The sequence below is a fragment of the Oryctolagus cuniculus genome, chromosome 4 (genome assembly GCF_964237555.1).
Source record: "Oryctolagus cuniculus chromosome 4, mOryCun1.1, whole genome shotgun sequence".
In the NCBI taxonomy this organism is placed as follows: domain Eukaryota; kingdom Metazoa; phylum Chordata; class Mammalia; order Lagomorpha; family Leporidae; genus Oryctolagus; species Oryctolagus cuniculus.
Window position 1 is genome coordinate 130,661,144 of NC_091435.1, and position 19,842 is coordinate 130,680,985.

Genomic DNA, 19,842 nt, shown 5'->3' on the forward strand with positions numbered 1-19,842 from the left:
TTATAAAGAAAGAAAAATGAAAACATAATGAGGACACAGCAAATAGGATGGCAACTGTTGTTTGCTCCTGGTAAGCAGAGCCTGAGACGAGGCTTAGCTCCCAGGCAGCAGGAGTGGGGACCAAAGGGTCAGGTGGTAAGGGTGCCCAGTCTGTCGGCACAGGGAGCTCAATCCCGACTGAGTGGGGCTCAATCCCACTGGGGGCTTCTGAGGAAATTGTGTAGAAGGGCCTGGAACATAAGAGGGGTCTTCACCTTCCAGTTCATGTCCCCCGGTCATCAAAGGTTGCTCCAAAGCACAGCAGGTCCCTCGCGTGCCTGAGTCCAGAAGGCCACCGGGAGGCAGGATCAGGGAGACATCAGGCAGAAAGTGAGCCGCTCTCGGTGCAGCTAAGGCCTGGGCTGACAGGCCACACTGCCCAGCTGGTTGCTGAGCGGTGGCTGGAGCAGTGGCAAGCGTGTGGGCAGCTTCCATGTGGGTCTGTATAAGCGGTGGAGACTGGGAGGGCTGGGAAAGTAGGGTTAGGACTGTCGTGTAGGAGGCCTTGCATATCAGTCCAGAGCTTTATCTAGGAAGCTACGAGGAGCCACTGAGGATTTCTGTGCACCGCAGCCCTCTCAAAGCAGCACTGAGAGGGTTGCTTGAGTTTATTGTAGCCCCCACCCACCATCAGCTCTTCTCCAAATCCCCTCCAAATAAACAGATAACCTTGGGGAAAACCAGTGCCATCCTCCGGGCCAGCTCCCGTCAATCAACTGCCACCCATAAGCCCCTCTAAACAGAACTGCTAACCCTCGGATGGATTCACTGCCTCTCTTGTTCTTCCAAGAAGAAACCTGAAGAAACGTGTTTTGGGATGTTCTGTGCTTTGCTTGGGTAGATCTTTATGAGCTAAAGCAAGAGGAGCTTGGGAACCTTTAGGAAAGAGCCCAGGGGGCCAGCGCTGTGGCACAGCAGGTTAACGCCCTGGCCTGAAGCGCTGGCATCCCATATGGGCGCCAGGTCTAGTCCCAGCTGCTCCACTTCCGATCCAGCTCTCTGCTATGGCCTGGGAAAGCAGTAGAAGATGGCCCAAGTCCTTGGGGCCCTGCACCTGCGTGGGAGACCCAAAAGAAGCTCCTGGCTCCTGGCTTTGGATCAGCGCAGCTCTGGCTATTGCGGCCATCTGGGGAATGAACCAGCAAATGAAAGACCTCTCTCTCTCTCTGCCTCTGCCTCTCTGTAACTCTGCCTTTCAAATCAATAAATAAATCTTTTAAAAAAGAAAAAACCTTTTGCCACACAGAATGAATCTTCAAATGATGGGGAGTTTCTATCCAAAATTTCCAAAGAGACTTACAAAAATGAGGGGTGGCAGCTTACCCTCTGGTGTGTCACTGCAGGCCGTGTGGGACACGCTTCTCCACCTCTCCCCTTGACGTGGGTGCCACATTTATACAAATATCCTCCATGTATGCTTGCTTTGTCCTTTTGCCATAAACTGGATTTTCCTGAACAAAGATCAAAGACAAGATGAGATGATTTATTTTCTTCTGTGAGTCACACCCCGGATCACCAAACACAAAGCTCCCCAAATGTTTTGAGCAGCGATGACATTCCTGAGCCACGATTATAGAGTTCTCGCGTGGTGTCTAATTAGAACTTTTCAGCTGATCAAGGGCACTGCCACTGCTGGTGACAACGTAAATTACCCTTCACCCAGAAATCCTGCTTCTGGGGATTTATCCTGAAGTGTTCGTGAAGAATGCGTGCTGAGTCTTAGAGACAGACTTCTCTTCAAAAGACCAAACATTTAGAAACAGCTCAAACATCCGAAAGAGGGGCTGTAGTTAAATGAAGATAGTGTCCTCATACGATGGAATGCGATATTCCACAATGCCAGCAATGTAAACGCTATCTACGTATACACACATATATTTATACACACATACACGTTTATACACACACATGGAAAGAATCTGTGATATTCTCCAGATTGATATTGGGTAGGTGGGATGATGAGCATTTTCCAAAGTTCTGTTTGCTTGCTTTGCCCATTATGAACGTGGACTGCTTTTGCATTATGGAAAAACAAAATAACTAAAGAAGACACACTGGAGAGTCCCATTGCTCGTGCACAAAGTGGTCACGGTTCGCCCTCTTTTTCCAGCTTCTGCAGTTTAGCCCAGGAGTCACTGTGCTGCTCACTTGGACACGCCAAACCCTGCACACGGCTGAGAACACAAAGAGGAAAATGGAGTAGGCCCCTGTGCCTGAGGGACTCAGGCTGAGCTGGGGCACACGGACCTCCGCGGAAACTCATTAGGTGTCGAAGGGAAGCCTCAGACCTAAAGCATCCCCATTGCTCCCAGAAGCCACATCTCATGTTCAAGTGCTTTGTAAGGCAGTGGTATCCTAACGTAGGCCTTCAGCTGGCTCCCATCGGTGCCTCCCATGGCGGGAACTGGCTGCAGGAGAAGCTAAGTGATCCCACAGGAGCCAGAATACAGTGAACAGCCCGTGAGCAACATCCCGTAATGCAGGAATGTGTAGGTAGACCTTGAGAAATGCTGCAGCTGTTCTTCCAGAAGCAATGCCATTCAATATTTCCCTTCCATAAAAGCATGCTACAAGGGGTCGGCGCTGTGGCACAGCGGGTTAACGCCCTGGCCTGAAGCGTCGGCATCCCATATGGGCGCCGGGTCTAGTCCCAGCTGCTCCTCTTCCAATCCAGCTCTCTGCTATGGCCTGGGAAAGCAGTAGAAGATGGCCCAAGTTCTTGGGCCCCTGCAGCCACGTGGGAGACCCAGAAGGAAGCTCCTGGCTCCTGGCTTTGGATCGGCGTAGCTCCAGCCATTGCAGCCATCTGGGGAGTGAACCAGTGGATGGAAGACCTCTCTCTGTCTCTACCTCTCTCTGTAACTGTCTTTCAAATAAATAAAATAAATGTTTAAAAAAAAAAGCATGCTACAAGATGCTGTATTAAAGGAAAGCTTTTCACTTTCCTTTGATATTTCTGGCCTATGTCAAATGAGCTGGGTTTTCTTGCGATTGCATGCTGCCCCCTAATGTCTGTCTTTATCATTGCACCATGTGATAATGGGTAGACAGGAGGCAGGTCTGTGCCCCTTCACCTCCCGTGTACTGGATGTGTGCTAGACCTGGCAGAACTACACAAATAACAGGCATTAAAACTGAGAAACATACTCCATATCTCAGTTTTTTCTGCAACAATAAAAAAATTTGGTTAGGATAAAAATAATAGCTAATAGTTATTAACCACATGCCAGGCACAATTGAATCCTGCCAAGAATCCTAGAAAGGGAGAACTACTATTTGCTGTGATCTTGCACAATGCCTTGCAATTCAAAGGAGGAGAGGACATAAAATACTATCCCAAATCAAAGCAAAAGCCAGGGACATACAATCCCCAGAAAGAATCCCGGCATGAAGAGGCACATGCAGGCGACAGAGTTGGGGTTCAGTTCTGTTGCCACGTAAGCTGTTGTTAATAACATCTGGGTGGGGTAATTTTACTTTTCCACTTCCTTTTAAAAAAATAGCTTTATTGAGATATAACTCACATACCGGACAGTTCACTCAAAGTGTGCAATTAAGTGGTGTTTGCTGTGTTCTCAGAGATGTGCTCCACCACCACAACTTCATTTTTTAATTTTTTATTTGACAGAGAAAGAGACACAGAGAGAAATCTCCCATCAGCTGGCTCATTTCTCAAATGTATACTACAGCTAGGGCACCGGGCCACAGCCAGGAGTAAGGAACACAATCCAGGTCTCCCACATGGTGGCAGGGACCCAAGTACTTGAGCTATCGCCAGCTGCCTCCCAGGATGGGGATTAGGAGGGAGCTGAAACCGGAAGCAGCGCTAGGAGTGGAACCCGGGCACTTTGCTGGCTAACGCGGGCAACCCAAGCACCATCTTCACCGCTGAGCCAAACGCCCAGCACCCAAGTGATTTTGGACCACGCTCCTCATCCCTAAGGGAAACCACAGGCCCATTACTAGTCATTCCCCACTTTCCCAAATTCTGCTGGTCCTCCACGGCTACCAATCTGCTTTCTGTATCTGCACATTGGCCCGTCTTTCCTGTTCTACATTTCATTCAAATGGAACTACTCTGTGGAGCCCTTATAACCGGCTGCTTTCACTTTTCATGCTTTCGAGGATTATCCATGTTGAAGCACGGATAAGTACTTCATTTATTCTCACTGCCAACCAGCATTCCATTGGATGAACATGCATTTTAAACACCCATGGGTCAGCTGAGGAACACTTTAACTACTGTGAATGATGCTGATGAGAACATTCATGAGCAAGTTTTTGCGTGGACACGTGTCTGCATTCTCCTAGGTGGAACTGGAGTGGAACTGCTGGGTCGGACGGGAGGGGACACCGTGGAATGCCAGAATGTTTTCCAGGACGGTTGCACCATTTTGCAGTCTCTCCAGTGATGTCTGAGAACTCTAATTTTTCCACCCTCTTCCCAATACTTGTTATAGTCTGTGTTTTTTTTTTAATCAAAGTCAGCTTAGTGAGTACAGCGTAGTATCTCATTGTTGACTTGTTTTGTAGGTCCCTACTGGCTAATGATGTTGAGGTTCTCTTTTGCATAAGACTGCTTCTTTTTGACACTGGTACTTAAACATCTACACGGGTCAAATTAGCATAAACTACTCTCACTTCTAGGAGCATCCTAAACATCCCAGATAAAATGTGAGTAAGAAGCAATGAGAAGAGATGGAGTGGAAGATGGAAAGTCATTTTTGCAGTAATTTATGTCTGAGTTTAAGAGGGAAAGATGAGGCGTGTTTGTTTCCACGGGGAAGAGATGGCTCCGCTCTACAGCAGGGACTTGAGGCTGAAGATTCAGAGAGGCAGCATCGCTGGGTGACAAAGGGCTTGGCGTGGGGGCCAGACCACCTGGCTGCAGCTCTGGCTCCTGTGCTTGCTGCTCCTGTGACTTCAAGCGTGGTGTTTAGCCTCTTTACGACTCAGAGGGCAAAAACCAGAGCCACCGCTAGAAGGCGAAAGAATGGGATGCGTGAGGTTTGGAGAGAGCCACTCTGTGGATGCTCACCGGACCTTTGCCCTCGCGGACGCCCAGCTGTCCTCTAATTCCTCACAGACATTCACACAGAGTTCCGGACTCAAAGAGGGTTGCCATGGACTGAATGCTCATATGTTGAAATCCTAAACCCCAACAGGACAGCCTAAGGAGGTGGGGCCCTTTGGGAGGCAGCTGGCCATCAGGGTAAAATCTCTCACACCAGAGAGCATTCTCATCTTCTTTCCACCAAGAGCGTGCAATCCAGAAGTGGGCCCTCACCAGAAATGGGCCATGCTGGTACTCTGCTCCCCAACAACCAGCCTCCGGGACCGGGAAAAAGAGAGTCCTATGGTTTATACACCAACCAGCCTTTGCTATGCTTGGTTATGGCAACCCAAATGTCTGAGACAGGGGTGTTGGTGATAGGGATCTATTTCTGCAACCAGAAATCAAGCACCAGAGTGTGAACACATGATCCACAATCATGTGCTAGAAAACCCACAGCCATGAGACTCACAGCAGTACCCGAATTCGAAGCCATCTAAATGTCCACCTATAAAAGGATGGACAAACCGTAGTACAGTCACACAGTGAATGCAATACAGCAACAGAAATGTGCAATCTATGGCCACACACAGAGACAAGGAAGAAGCCGGCTATAAAAGAGTGGAAGTAGTAGGATTTCATCCATAAAAAGGATAAAAACAGACACAACTCATCAGGGCTGCAGGACGTCAGGGCAGGGATTCCCCTTAGGGTGGGTAGTGATTGGAACATGTGGGAGGCTTGGGGACAGAACTTTTCTGGGGGCTGTTAAAATTAGGTTTGCTGATCTAGAACTGTTTTTTTAAAAATATATATATATATATATAATTTATTTGAAAGACAGAGTTACAGAGAGAGACAGAGAGGTCCTCCATCTGCTGGTTCACTCCCTAATTGGCCACAATGGCCAGAGCTGCGCTGATCCGAAGCCAGGAGCCAGGAGCTTCTTCTCGGTCTCCCATGTGGGTACAGGGGCCCAAGGACTCGGGCCATTTTCTACTGCTTTCTCAGACCATAGCAGAGAGCTAGATCAGAAGAGGAGCAGCCGGGACTAGAACTGGTGCCCATGTGGGATGCCAGCCCTGCAGGCCCGCTGCGCCACAGTGCCGGCCACTAGAACTGATTATTTTTAAGTTTGTGTCAACTCATGGAACTGTACAGGCTAAATATTTAAAAATTTAAACATTAAAAGGGTTTCACGAAGAGTCTGTTTAATTTTTAAAAATTAACACTGCTTGCCTCTCCTTACAGTGCCTTTAGCGGGAGGGGAAGTAAATTTGAGCACTCTGAAGCACACAGTGACAACAGGGTCCTGCACTTGGCCTAAGAGGCATCATGGCCCCAGACCCTGCCAGGCGGCGAGGACAGGTGTCTTTGCGGAAGGAAAGCCCAGCAGTCTGTCTTGGGATCTGAGTTGCTGCATTTCATCAGGGCACACTAGACGGGCAGCTTCAAAGGAAGGGCCTTGCTGATTCAGCCTGGGTATCCCGAAGACTTCACCCCAGAGGGTGGCTTTGTCAGGCCCTGGGACCTCCCCTATCGCGTGTCCGGCCAGAACAGTAGAGCAGTTTGGACAGACAGCTCCTCGTCCTCATCTGAGCCCCAGCTCCCTGACCATGTTGGGCCACCCTCCTACCTCACCTTCTGCCCACACCTCTCGGCTTCCTCTCCTTTCTGTTCAGATTCTTGGCTTTCGACACAGTGATGGGGATGACCCAGCTCTGCACCTGATGTCCACACTCTCGGCAAGTTTTCCCCTGGAACCACACCTCCAGCCTGTTTCTGCCAGACTGCATTCCTGTGATGGAGAAAAGCGGAACCACAGCGGGTGAGCCACAGGCTGCCTGGGACTCCACCTGAATGGGGCCACCGCCCTGGGCCTTGTGCCTGCCCCTGCTGGTGCTACATCTCTTGTTTCCTTCACTCCTGGGCTCTTCCTATTTTCCCAGTTATGTCCCCTAATATTCTGCAAGGTGTCCGGCGCATAACAAATCTTCCCAGACAGACGAATCAATTAATTCACAAGCTTTTATTGGGATTCCGCTCCGGGCGAGGTTCCCCAGTCCCAACAGAGCAGGGGCCGGGGAAGACGCACGTCAGAGGTTGGGAGGGTTCCTTTTATAGATACAGCGCGTGGGGGTTAAAGGTCAAGGCAGGTCTGATCCTCATTGGTTGACCTTTAGGCACCGTGGGGACATTGACAAGGACTTTTCTTCCCCAGAAGTACAGGTAGGGACTCTCTCTTCCTGGAAGTATAGGCCTTCCCTCCTTGCAGATCCCAAAGCTACCATATTCCACTTGGCTGACGTCAATACTGGAGCTTAAAGATCACCCCCATCTCAGGACTGGTGCTGTGACACAGTGGGTTAAGCCACGGCCTGCAGTGCCAGCATCCCATATGGGAGCTGGTTGGAGTCCCAGCTGCTCCAGCTCCTTGCTAATGTGCCTGGGAAAGCAGCAGCAGATGGCCCAAGTCCTTGGGCCCCTGCACCTATGTGGGAGACTTGGAAGAAGCTCCTGGCTTTGGCTTGGCCCAGCCCTATCCATTGCAGTCAACTGGGGAGTAAACCAGCGAATCTCTCTCTCTGCCTCTCCTAATTCTTTCAAATAAATAAATCTTTTTTTTTTAATCACCCATTCTTTTTCTTTCCTTCTGCCAGCTGAATGCAACTTGGAATTGAAAATAGGACAACCCCGAGGCCAGCACTGTGGCATAGCAAGTAAAGCTGCCGCCTGCAGTGCCAGCATCCCATATAGGTGCCAGTCTGAGTCCCAGCTGCTCCAATTCCAATCTAGCTCTCTGCTACAGCCTGGGAAAGCAGTAGAAGATGGTCCAAGTCCTTGGGCTCCTGCACCCGCGTGGGAGACCAGGAAGAAGCTCCCGGCTCCTGGATTCAGATCAGTGCAGCTCTGACCATTGTGGCCATTTGGGGAGTGAACCAGCGGATGGAAGACCTCTCTTTCTCTCTCTCTCCCTGCCTCTTCCTCTCTGTAACTCTGTCTTTCAAATAAAAAAGAAATCTTAAAGACAGACAGACAGAAAAAAACCAATATCAGCTCAGGTGCATTTTCCAGTAGTCAAAAACAAAGCCCATAAATTGATTCCCTTCAGTTTTTAATAATTTCCTCAAGAAACATTCTTTTTTTCAAAATGATCTATCATTGTTTTCAATTCCATTCTGTAACTAATAGGTAGGAATTCAGTTCCCTCTCCTGGTAAATTTAGTATCTTTCTAAAATTAAAAGAGAGAGAGACACAACTAAATAGATTATGTTCCATCTTGTACCAAAGAATCAAAACCTATATTCATAAAATTCTCACTAAAATATGAATAAAAACTATAAAAATAATATGTTGTGCATATCTTTGGGTATGAGACAGAACAAATTCTTCAAGTTAAGAGCATCAAATGGTTTTCCAGGGTGTTCTTTTGGAATTAGCCAGGGGAGAGAAACTGAGTATCAGGAACATAAAAGTGAGGTGATTATGACCATGTGTGTTAAGGGGCTTCCCTGCACCTGCCTGCAGGGACCCCCTCCATAACACAACGGTGAAGGATTCCAGCCTCCCACAGCTGATACGCAGAGCCCAGCTCCCTCATTCTTCTTGGACATACCTCTCGCCATCAGCTCTTGAAAGCAAAGCCAGTGCAAGCTAGTTGGGCACAAGATACAGTATTCTTAAAGTCTGATCCCTGAACAGTTCCATCAGCATCATCTGGAAAATCATTAGAAATGAAAATTTTCCAGATTTACCCCTAGTGTACTGAGCCACAAATCGGGGGGTGGGGGTAGGAGGGGGCTGAGGCGCATGCTACCCACCTCTCTGTCCCTTAACAAGCCTTCCAGGACTTTCTGCTCTAATTTTCAGTCCCCTCTTGAGCTCATCGTCCCCTAGCACACAGAAACCTGGGGTGCTCCTATTCACATGAGAAGTCATGTTGGGGTCTCTCCCCCTTGTCCCACTGGCCTACTCTGGTTATGAGAGTCCTTCTCTACCTCTCTCCTTTTTTTTTTAATTTTATTTATTTGAAAGACAGAGTTACACAGAGAGGTAGAGACAGAGAGAGAGGTCTTCCATCCTCTGGTTCACTCCCCAGACAGCTGCAATGGCCAGAGCTGTGCCAATCCTAAGCTAGGAGCCAGGAGCCTCTTCCAGGTCTCCCACGTGGGTGCAGGAGTCCCAGGACTTGGGCCATCTTCTACTGCTTTCCCAGGCCCTAGCAGAGAGGTGGATCAGAAGTGGAGCAGCTGGGACTAGAATCGGCGTCCATATGGGATGCCGACGCTTCAGGCCAGGGCTTTAATCCGCTGTGCCACAGCGCTGGCCCCCTTCTCTACCTCTTGTAACGGGGTTCTATGATAGAGACTGCTAACTGCTCCTCAGGATCCACCCCATCCTCTTCTTTCTCACATTATAGCCAGTCCTGCGCTCTGCCACAGCTGTGGGAAGGACATCCCTGTCCTCTCTTGCCTCTGGCAATGGTGATAAAAATAATTAATGTGGACCAAGAGTATCTAAACAGAAGTGATGAATTTAGCGTCCATAATATACTCTTTTTTATTTACTTATTTTATTAAATACAGAGTAACAGAGAGAAGCAGAGAGAGAGAGAGAGAGAGAGAAGAGAGAGAGAGAGAGATGGAGAGAGGAAAAGAGAGAAAGAAAAAGAGAGAGAAATCTTCCAACCGCTGGCTCACTCCAGAAATGGCTGCAACAGCTGGAGCTGGGCCGATCTGAAGCCAGGAGCCAGGAGCCAGGAGCTTCCTCCAGATCTCCTATTCAAGTACAGGAGCCCAAGCATTTGGGCCATCTTCCGCTGCTTTCCCAGGAGCATTAGTAGGAAGCTGGATCAGAAGTGGAGCATCCGGGACTCGAACCAGCACCCATTTGGGATGCTAGTGCTGCAGGCTGTGGCTTCACTTGGCTGTGCCACAGCTCTGGCCCCCATAATATGCTCTTAAAGACAAAAATAAAACTGGCCACCCTCCTCTTCCTCTTTCCCCCTCCACAGCCAGGGTGCTGATACAGCACTCCGTGATGAGGACGCTGATCACAGCCTAGGGGATGGTGGAGCCACAAGACAGACAGAACACGAGCATATGGATCAGAGCTTCCCCAAAAACTGAACCGCCTTCTCTGGACTGTGACGTGTCAGAAATGAACACGCTGTGATTCTGTTGTCACTACTCTCCTTCTCCCTCTTACAACAACCGAGCCTATACCCTTTTTCAAAGCCCAGAGCTTCCTTTCTAGAACTTCAATCCTCCGTCTTTCCCTCAAGCTGAGATTTCATGCACTCATTCCCACAAATCCACCTGTCTTAGCCTCTTTGCGCTGCTGTAACTAGACATCACGTCCTAGGCAATGTATAAACATCAGAAATGTATTTCTTGTGGTTCTGAAGTCTGGAAATCCCAAGAGCAAGGCACCAGCCAGTGTCTGGTGGGGGCCCAGCCTCTCTGCTTCCAAGAGGTGCACCTTGCTGCTGTGTCTTCACATGGCAGAAGGGGGAGGGGCAAAATGGAGGAAGGCGAGTTTCCTGTAGCTTTTTTCTGAAGGTGTGACTCCCATTCATGAAGTCTCTGCCTTCGTGCCTTAACCACCGCCAAAGGGTCCCTGCTCTCGATGCTCTCACATTGGCAATTCCATTTCCACACATGGATTCTGGGGGATGCATTCAGATCATAACGTCACCTTCCATATTCACGTATGATTAACCCCACTGAATATAGGAACCACTTTACCTAGAGGACTTCTACTTCAAGGACTCATAGGCTAGGTAACTCAGGCCAACTTTCCCACGGAGGACATCTACAAAAGCTAAGCAAACAGATTTTGAAAACACTCTCACAGGCACAAAAGAGCTGGCAAAGCACTTTAAAGTAACTGGCCTGGGACCAGCATTGTGACGCAGTGGGTTAAGCAGTCGCTTGCGATGCCTGCATCCCACAATGCTGATCTTAGATACAGCTGCTTAGCCTCTGATCCAGCTCCCTGCTAATGCACCGGGAAAGCAGTGAATGATGGCCCAAGTGCTTGGGCTCCTGCCCCCTATGTGGGAGACCAGGATGGGTTTCTAGGCTCTCAGCTTCAGCCTGGACCGGCCTCAGCCACTGTGGCCATTTGGGGAGTGAGCCAACAAATGAAAGAGCCGTTGCTCTCTCACTCTCGGTCTCCCTCTCTCTCTCCTACAAATAAATAAATCAATCTTAAAAAAAAAAAGAGAGAGAGAAACCAGACACACACAGAGCTGACCGAGGAAAGAACCAACACAACTCTAGAGTGGAAATGAGCCGAGTGTACTGGTTTCCTTCACTGCTTTTAACAAATCACCACACATAAAATATTAAGGGCAAACCTAGTGACTTAACACACCACACATTTATCATTCCTTAGCTAGAATAATATAGCTCTTTCCTGCTTTAACTCCTTCATTTAACTCTGCTATGGTTTGAGTGTCCCCAGTGACTTCAAGTGTTTGTGTTTGTGTTGAAATTTAATTCCCACTGTGAGATATTAAAAGGGTGAAAACTTAATCTAAGAGGTGGTGAGAACTTAATCCGCCTAAGAGGAAGTGATTAAGATTAGATGAGGTCCCTAGGGTGGGGCCTCCATGATTGATCCTGGTGGGCTGATAAGCAGAAGGAAAGACCACAGAAACGTGTGCTTCCTGTCTCTCACCATGCAATGCCCTGGCCACCTTGGGACTCCATGAGCCAAATCAAACCTGTTTTCTTAGTAAGTAGCCTCCCATATGTATCTTGTAATAGTAATGAAAAGCTGACTAATATAAACTCCTTCCAGAATATAACTTCATAAAGGTAAGGGCCTTGTCAGTCTTACTCATTGCTGGTTCCTCAGGGCTTAATGAGCCAAAATTGAGTATCTGTTGAATAATTCTGCAACTCACTGCAAGACTAATTAAATAAGTCATAGTGCGTCACCTGATGTGACATAATGGGCAATAGAATATACAGACATGTTTACAGCGTCATGGGAAACAAAAGGTAAATATATATAATTGCAAAATGTAAAGCAAATATACAGAAAAGGATGAATGAAAGAAGATATCTCAAAATGATAATACGGTTTGTTTCAGGATATTAGAACTATGGATAAGTGTTTTTCCCTTTTATTTTTGTTTTCTGCATTTGCAAACTGTTCTGCAATGAGTATGGGTTACTTTTATAACATGCAGGGCCTTGGGTTGGAAATAACCCAAATAACCCTACCAGGTGATGCCAGGTAATGGCTAACTCCTTCCCGACAGTCTTCAGATTCTCCTCTCTTCACTCTTCACCTCACCCAGGAGCAATCCCATCGAACTCCAAGACATCTTGTATGTTCTGGGTTTCCTTTTTTTTTTTTTTTTTTTTTTTTTAGATAGGGAGTAAGAGGCAGAGACAGATAAAGATATCTTCTGTCCACTGGCTTACTCCACAAATGCCTATAGCAGTGACTGCTGGGCCAGGCTGAAGCCAGGAGCCCAGAGCTCAATCTAGGTCAACTCAGTCCACAAGGCTGGGAGTACTTGAACCATCACCTGTGGCCTCCCCAAGTGTGCACTAGCAGGGAGCTATAATTGGAAGCAGAGCTGGAACTCAGTCCCAGGCACCCCAATACAGTATGTGGACAGCCCCTAGCATCTTAACCTGTGTGCCAAACACCCACCCTGAGACACCCTGTTGTATAGGGCTTTGGCAATTTGTCCCCTCTCCTCTCCCACTTGGCTTCTTGAGAGCAGAGGGACTTCTTTAAAGGTCTGTGAGCTCCCAACTATATTTCTTCTGCTTTTGAGACTGCACTTCAAACACATTTTTTAAAAAGATTTATTTGTTTTTATTTGAAAGTCAGAATTACACAGAGAGAGAAGGAAAGGCGGGGGGAGAGGGGGATCTTCCATCTGATGGTTCACTCCCCAGATGGCTACAATGGCCAGAGCTGTGCTGATCCGAAGCCAGGCTCCCACATAGGTGCAGCAGCCCAAGGACTTGGGCCATTTCCACTGCTTTCCCAGGCCATAGCAGAGAGCTGGATGGAAGTGGAGCAGCTGGGTCTCAAAGCCCACATGGGATGCTGGCGCTTCAGGCCAGGGCATTAACCCATCGCGCCACTTCAAACACATTTGCCCAAGAGTACAATAAACTTCTATCAGGTCTTCCTACTCACCAAGCTTCTGCTCCCACGAAATCTACTGAGTCTCTGTGGATAGACCAGTCTAGGTGAGCCTAACAGGTTCTTTTCCGAAGCCTCGCAGATCTCCCCACCCCACTGGGAGGAAAAGCCACAACCCCACACCTCTGAGTGTATGCTCCCTCATTCCGGCCGCACCAGCTCCTGCTGTGCCCCTGATCCAGAGAGGAGGTAGGCAGCTCCTTCCCGCCTTGTAAGGGGCTGCTCCAATATCAGCCTGCTCTGAGGTCTTCCCGGCCACTTCTATGAAAAAAAAAAAAAAAAAAAAAAAAAAACAATTTCCGCCCACAACCCTGCCTCCCCCTTCATGCACTCACTTTCTTTTTCTTTGCGACCTTTCCGACCTTCTAACAAAGTGATTCTTTACTGCGTGGGCCTTCTCCAGTGCAAAGCCCAAGGGTGAGCACAGGGGCCAGCACTCTGGTCCAACAGGTTAAACTGCTGTCTGCTACATGGAGGATCTCTGTGAGACCTCAGTGGAAAGAAGAGGCCATCAGAGTAGGATGTACTCTTGTCCGAAGGGAGAACTTCCACTTTGCTTATGGCCGTGTCCAGATATTGATGGAGTCTATGGTCACAGAAGGCTTCCATAGCCTTGGCAGCTCATGGCAAGAGCCTCAGGTGATCACTGACATCATAAATAAGAGTGTTAATTGTTAAAGGAACAGCAGAAGTCACTGTGCACTTACTCCCTATGTAGGACCTCCATCCCTAATGAGTTGTACTATGAGAATCAACTGCAATCTTGTTCTCAAACCATACTCTATATGTTGTGTGTATGTGTGGGTGCAAACTGTTGAAATCTATGCTTAACATGGAGTTGGTCCTCTGTATATAAAATCGAACTAAAAATGAACCATAATGAAGAAGGAGATGGGAGAGGGAGAGGGAGGTGGGATGGGAACTGGGGTGGGAGGGTGGGTATGGAGGAAAGAACCACTATATTCCTAAAGTTGTACTTATGAAAACATGCATTCATTAAATCAAAACTTAAAATAAATAAACTGCTGTCTGCATCCCATATGAGCCCCAGTCCAAGATGTGGCTGTTCCACTTGCGATCCAGCTCCCTGCTAATATGCCAGAGAAAGCAGTAGAAGATGGCTGGCTGAAGTAGTTGGGCCCCTGCTACTCATGTGGGAGACCTGGAAGGAGCTCCTGGTTCCTGGCTTTGGCCTGGCCCAGCCCCAGGCTTTGTGGCCATTTGGAGAAAAGCGGATGGAAGATCTCTCTCTGTGTCTCTCCTTCTCTCTTTGTAACTCTGCTTATCAAATAAAAAGAGCGAGCCCAGAACTCTTGTTTCCTGCTGTTTTCACAGAGCCAAGAACAGGGCCTGCCACGGAGCTGACACTCAGTAATTACTGTTAAGTGAACAAATTTGCTCAGTTGGCTGGATCAATGAATGAATGAAATCTCTTGTAGGAGGCAGAGGAGGAAGCAAGGCCCTGTGGTTGCTCATCTCAACAGGGATGGGGAGCATCTATTTCTCCACGACTGAGGGCCACAGTCTGAAGATAAGGGATGGGGCCAAAAAGGGCAATGAAGTTGCACTTGACCCCAGAGGAAGCTGTGTGAGGACCAGGCACCAGGGAGCAGTGAGCAGGCGTCAGGGACTCGGGGAGGAGAGAAGACTGTGTGGTACCTGGCTCCTTTCTCCTACCAACCCTCCCCAAGGCGGTCACACGGAAGATGTTAAGGACAACGATAAAGTGCTAATTACGAGGCATAATTGGGCTTTCAGAAATCTCCTCCTGGAAGGAACGTGTGGGGAGGGCAGGATGTGACATTGAGAAAGATGCCCTCGTACTCGTGCTGCCAGGCGCGCTCTTAATTAGCCAGCAAGGCTGGGAGGCTGCGCTTCCTTCCACCTCACTCAGCAGTGCTTGACAAACGCATTCCCAAGAGACACCCTGCCTCCTGCCTGACCCGCTTGCCCGCTGGCCACCGTCTGGTCAAAATATGCTGTATGTGAACTCATTCTCTTACTTTTCTCAAACTTTGGAGGGAAAACGGTTACTAGAAAGGGAAATAACATTCCAAATGACAACACTTACTACAGCACTATAGTATGCACTTATTGTGACAATTCTTTTTAATCCAGCTGAGCACTTATCTGCAATACTCAAGATATTTTACAGACTAGAGAAGTTAATTTTTTTTAAGATGTATTCATTTATTTTGAAAGGCAGAGTTACAGAGAGGTAGAGACAGTTGATTTTCTAAACAGAATTATGTGGTCTTTTTAAAAAACACAAACAAAATAACTTCTCAAAAATAAAATTAATAATTAAATTTTTCTCCAAATGGCCTTGTACTTCTTGATGGGCTTGAACTTCCTCAATAAAGGGAAGGTACTTAGATTTCCATCTTACAGAGGAAGGAACGAGATGAACAGCCTCAAAGTTGCACAGGGGTGCAGTGAGTCAGGGGTGGTGCCCGCCCAATGCCCCCTGATGGGGAAGGAAGGCACGGTTCTTTGGGGAAAAAGAGTTCAAGGTAAATTTCCCAAGACTTTCCAAAAAGCTTAACTAAGGTTCCAAAGAAGGGGAACTTTAAAAAACATTATTTATGTATTTGAAAGCCAGAGTTACAGAGAGACAGAGGCAAAGAGAGAGGCTTTCCACCTGCTGGGTCATTCCTCAAGTGACCATAAAGGCCAGAGCTGGGCGCATTGGAAGCCAGGAGCCAGGAGCTTCTTCTGGGTCTCCCACGTGGGTGCAGCAGCCCAAGGACTTGGGCCATCTTCTACTGCTTTCCCAGGCCATCACAGAGAGCTAGATCAGAAGTGGAGCAGCCGGGATGGAACCAGCACCCTTATGGGATGCTGGTGCCACAGTGCCAGCCCCACAAGGGGTACTTTAACAAATTAATTCACAGCTCAATTGACAAAGTGTCCCAAAAGTCACACACTGAGCTGGAGGCAGACAGCTCAGAGTAAGCACAAACACTGCCCCCTTGCTGTCTCCCAGCCCCCATCACACCTGCTGTCTGAGAAGCCTGGGGTCAGAAGCACTCTGGCCTTCTCTTGAGCCACCTGCCCTAGCCAGCTCTAAGACTGCTAAGAGCACGTTCAATATCAAGATCCTACCATTTCTGCCCAGAAAGGGATTGGGTCTCGTCTTGTTCTTCTAAATCCCCCGGATCGCATTTGTGCCTCCCCCCACAGTGCTGTGCACCATTCCAGTCCTGCCCTGAATCTGCCGCGATGCTGCTCTTTCCTCTCTAGCCACCTGCATTCTGCCCTTCTTTCCAAAGCAACTCAAACAGCCCCTCTCTGCTGGGCAGACTTTTAAAAACATTCCGTGCATTTTCTCCCTGACTTCCTGGAGTGCAGGGGAAAAGTTCTGCCCTTGAGCCCGGTAGCTTACTGGACTCCCGCCAGGGTGCTCAGGGACTGGGGCGGCTGGTGGGTGAGGGCCAGAGCTACACCTCTCCTATCCGTGCCATGGCCCAGCACCCCAGGCTGAGAATGAGGGCTGGTGGTGCTCAAGGACTGTGTCTTTGGTATTTTGTTTTGTTTTGCTTGTAAAAGAGAGATTTATTTATTTACTTACTTAACTTACTTACTTGAAAGGCAGAGATAAAGAGAGAAGGAGAGAGAGAGAAAGGAAACCTCACCTGCTGGTTAACTCCCCGAAAATGGCCACAATAGCTGGGGCTCAGCAAGGCCGAAGCCAGGAGGCTAGAGCTTCTTCCAGGTCTCCCACATGGGTGTAGGGTCCCAAGGACTGGGGCCATCCTCTGCTGTTTTCCCAGGTACATTAGCAGAGAGCTGGATCAGAAGTGGAGCAGCCAGGACTCCAGCTGACCCCAGCAAGGGATGCCAGGGGTCCCTGTCAGTGCCACAACACCTGCCCCTACATCTATGATTTAACAGTCATTAAATATTACTTGGCCAATCTAAACACTAACTTCTCCAGTTCTTTTGACAGCCCCGGCAGTACAAGTCCCCCAGGATGGGGGCTCACAGCTGGAAGCCCCTGACACCTGGAGACCACCTGTCATGAACAAGTTGGTGTGCAGCCTACAGCCAGGCCACGTGCTCTCCTGTCGCACAGACCCCTTCTTAAGGAACAACAACCCCAGACAAGATAACTCAGCCATCGTGATAAAATGAAACCAAACAAGGCCACCCCGTAATTATGTCTAAGCACAGACAAAAGATTGGTCCCAGTGCTTTTCCCCAGCTGTCTGATGGAAACCCTGGTTCCTGAGCGCCTCTCCCAAATCTTCAAAATGAAGCCTAAACCGTTTAAGACATTTCGTTGCAATAAATAAGAAACCCAGCCCAGTGTCACTACAGGCGGTCTCTGGATGAAACATGCTGATGGTTGTAGGCGCTGAGCCATGCTCCCCCACACCCACAGACATCTTGGGGGATTGCTGTTCCCATTTACACCCAGGGAAACTGAATCTGAAAGGAGTCACCTCCTGTAAGGGTCAGTCACGCAGGTGCCCACTGCGGTACCCTGCGTACCTCTTTGTGTGTATAAAGATATCTTATGGGGATGGCGCTGTGGCATAGCAGGTGCCTGTGGGGCCAGCATCCCATATGGGTGCTGGTTCGAGTCCCAGATGATGTACTTCCAATCCAGCTCCTTGTTGACATGCTTGGGAAAGCAGCAAAAGATGGCCCAAGCCCTTGGCCCCCTGTACCCACGTGGGAGACCCAGAAGAAGCTCCTGGCTCCTGGCTCCTGGTTTCAGTCTGGCCCAGCAGGGGCTGCTGCAGCCATTTGGGAAGTGAGCCAGCATTTGGAAGACCTCTCTGTCTGTCTCTTCCTCTCTCTGTCTGTAACTCTGCCTCTTAAATAAAGAAATAAATATTTAAAAAAAAATCTTACAGAAATTTCAAGAGTCATAAAATGAAAACAAAGTCCAAAAAGGACAGAGGTGGCACCCAGGTGGCCAGGGATGCCTCAGGCCTTCTCCACCTCCAGGAAACAGAGGAAGCCACAGCAGGACTGGGACCAGAGTCAGGTGCCAAAGGCAAGGAATGCCAGCAATCTCACTCAGCAAGACACTTAGTATTTAAGGCAGTGTTTTAATAAATAAATCAAATAAAAATAAATAAATAAGTAAATAATAAATAAATCAAACCTGCAAACCTCGGCCCAAGAGCTGGCTTCTGATTTTGAAAATCTGGTTTCTGTGGCAGTCCCACCTGGCATCTATCTACTCAAAAGCCAAATCCCAGCACCCATAATGCCAAGTGGCATTACAGACATCCACCAAAGCAGCCCAGGCCCCAACCACTGAAAACTTAAAAAAGGGACCAGCTCTCCAGGAAAGGAAAGGAAGCTCATAGCTCATTACGCTGCTAGCTGCCCAGGGGCCCCAGACATTATTACATTCCTCCAGCAAAAGGAGGCCTGCCGCTTTAAATCCGTGCGCGGGCCGTCGCCCTGGGAGACAGAGGGACGCACAGCCTGGCGCGCGGCCAGGGCTGCGACTCGCCTCCGCCAGCCATGGCCTCACATCACAGCTCCGGCAAGCCGGAGAAGGAAGAAGAGGAAGAGAAAGACGAGAAAGAGGAGAAGGAGGAGAAGGAGAAAGAGGAGAAGGAGGAGGAGAGGGAGAAAGAGGAGGAGGAGGAGAAGGAGGAGGAGAAGGAGAAGGAGGAGGAGGAGGGGGGCCAGAAAGAGTCCGAGGAGGGGTCAGAGGAGGAGGAGGATGTGGAGGAGGAAGAGGCGGCGGAGGCAGAGGCAGAGGCGGAGGTGGAGGCGGACACCGGAGCTGGGAAGAGGCTGGACACTGTGCAGACTGTGCCTGGGATGCTCTTCAATGAGTACCTCTGGACGGCCTTGAACTTCGACAAGGTCAAAGACTACAACCAGCTGGAACTCTGCCCGCGCCTGCCCAGCGTGGTCAGCCCCAGCCTGAGCCCGACGCCCGTGCCCAGCCAGGCTTCGATCTTCACGTGGAGCCACACGCCCAGCGCGAGCCCGTCCTCCAGCGGCTCCGTGCACAAAAGTACCGCCCCCCGTCCACCTGGGCCTGGAGGGCAGCCAGGCGTCACACTGCTGAGCCGGTGTCTGGTTGCTAAATGCATGCACCGCCGCTACACACACACACACACACACACACATAGCCTTGTCGCTAGGACCCAAACACACACGCACACGCACACGCACAGCCTTGTCGGAAAGACACATACACACACAGCCTCATTGCAAAGACCCGCGCGCGCGCACACACACACACACACACTGCCTCTTCGCAAAAACACACACAGCCTCATTGCAAAGACCCACAGATCACACACACACACAGTCTCTTCGCAGACACACACACACACACAACCTCATCGCAAAGACAATCAAATCACACACACACGCACACACACACACAGCCTCATCGCAAAGGCACACACACAGCCTCATTGCAAAGACACACAGATCACACACACACACAGCCTCGTCGCAAAAACCCTCAGATCTTGGCTGAGCTGCCGAGATGATTTACCCTTTAGGATATGGGTGAAATGCTTCGCAAAAAAAATGGAAACCCTTGCACACTTCTGTACCAAGTGCTCGTGTCACTCCTGAGAGCAGT

At 49.1% G+C, this 19,842-nt stretch overlaps 1 protein-coding gene and 2 long non-coding RNA genes across 3 annotated transcripts in view; 1 reads left to right on the forward strand and 2 right to left on the reverse strand.

Annotated features, from left to right (window-relative positions):
* The window catches only part of LOC127482878 (uncharacterized), a 51,336-nt gene extending 37,438 nt beyond the window's left edge, over positions 1-13,898 (reverse strand). The window contains exons 1-2 of the long non-coding RNA XR_011388133.1: positions 13,607-13,898; positions 1,363-1,490 (exon numbers count right to left, since the gene is read on the reverse strand). This is a non-coding gene — a long non-coding RNA (uncharacterized lncRNA). The remainder of the gene's footprint in view (positions 1-1,362; positions 1,491-13,606) is intronic.
* On the reverse strand, positions 12,520-13,586 carry LOC127482879 (uncharacterized). The gene is made up of 3 exons (XR_007908762.2): positions 13,395-13,586; positions 13,266-13,298; positions 12,520-13,127 (listed from the first exon to the last, which is right to left on the reverse strand). It is a non-coding gene; the product is annotated as an uncharacterized lncRNA (long non-coding RNA).
* Positions 13,899-18,706: 4,808 nt separating the features above from the next.
* Positions 18,707-19,842, forward strand: part of ERICH6 (glutamate rich 6) — a 41,101-nt gene continuing 39,965 nt past the window's right edge. Inside the window, exon 1 of the mRNA XM_051818716.2 lies at positions 18,707-19,260. Within this exon, the coding sequence (XP_051674676.2) occupies positions 18,756-19,260 (505 nt within the window). The 5' untranslated portion in view covers positions 18,707-18,755. The remainder of the gene's footprint in view (positions 19,261-19,842) is intronic.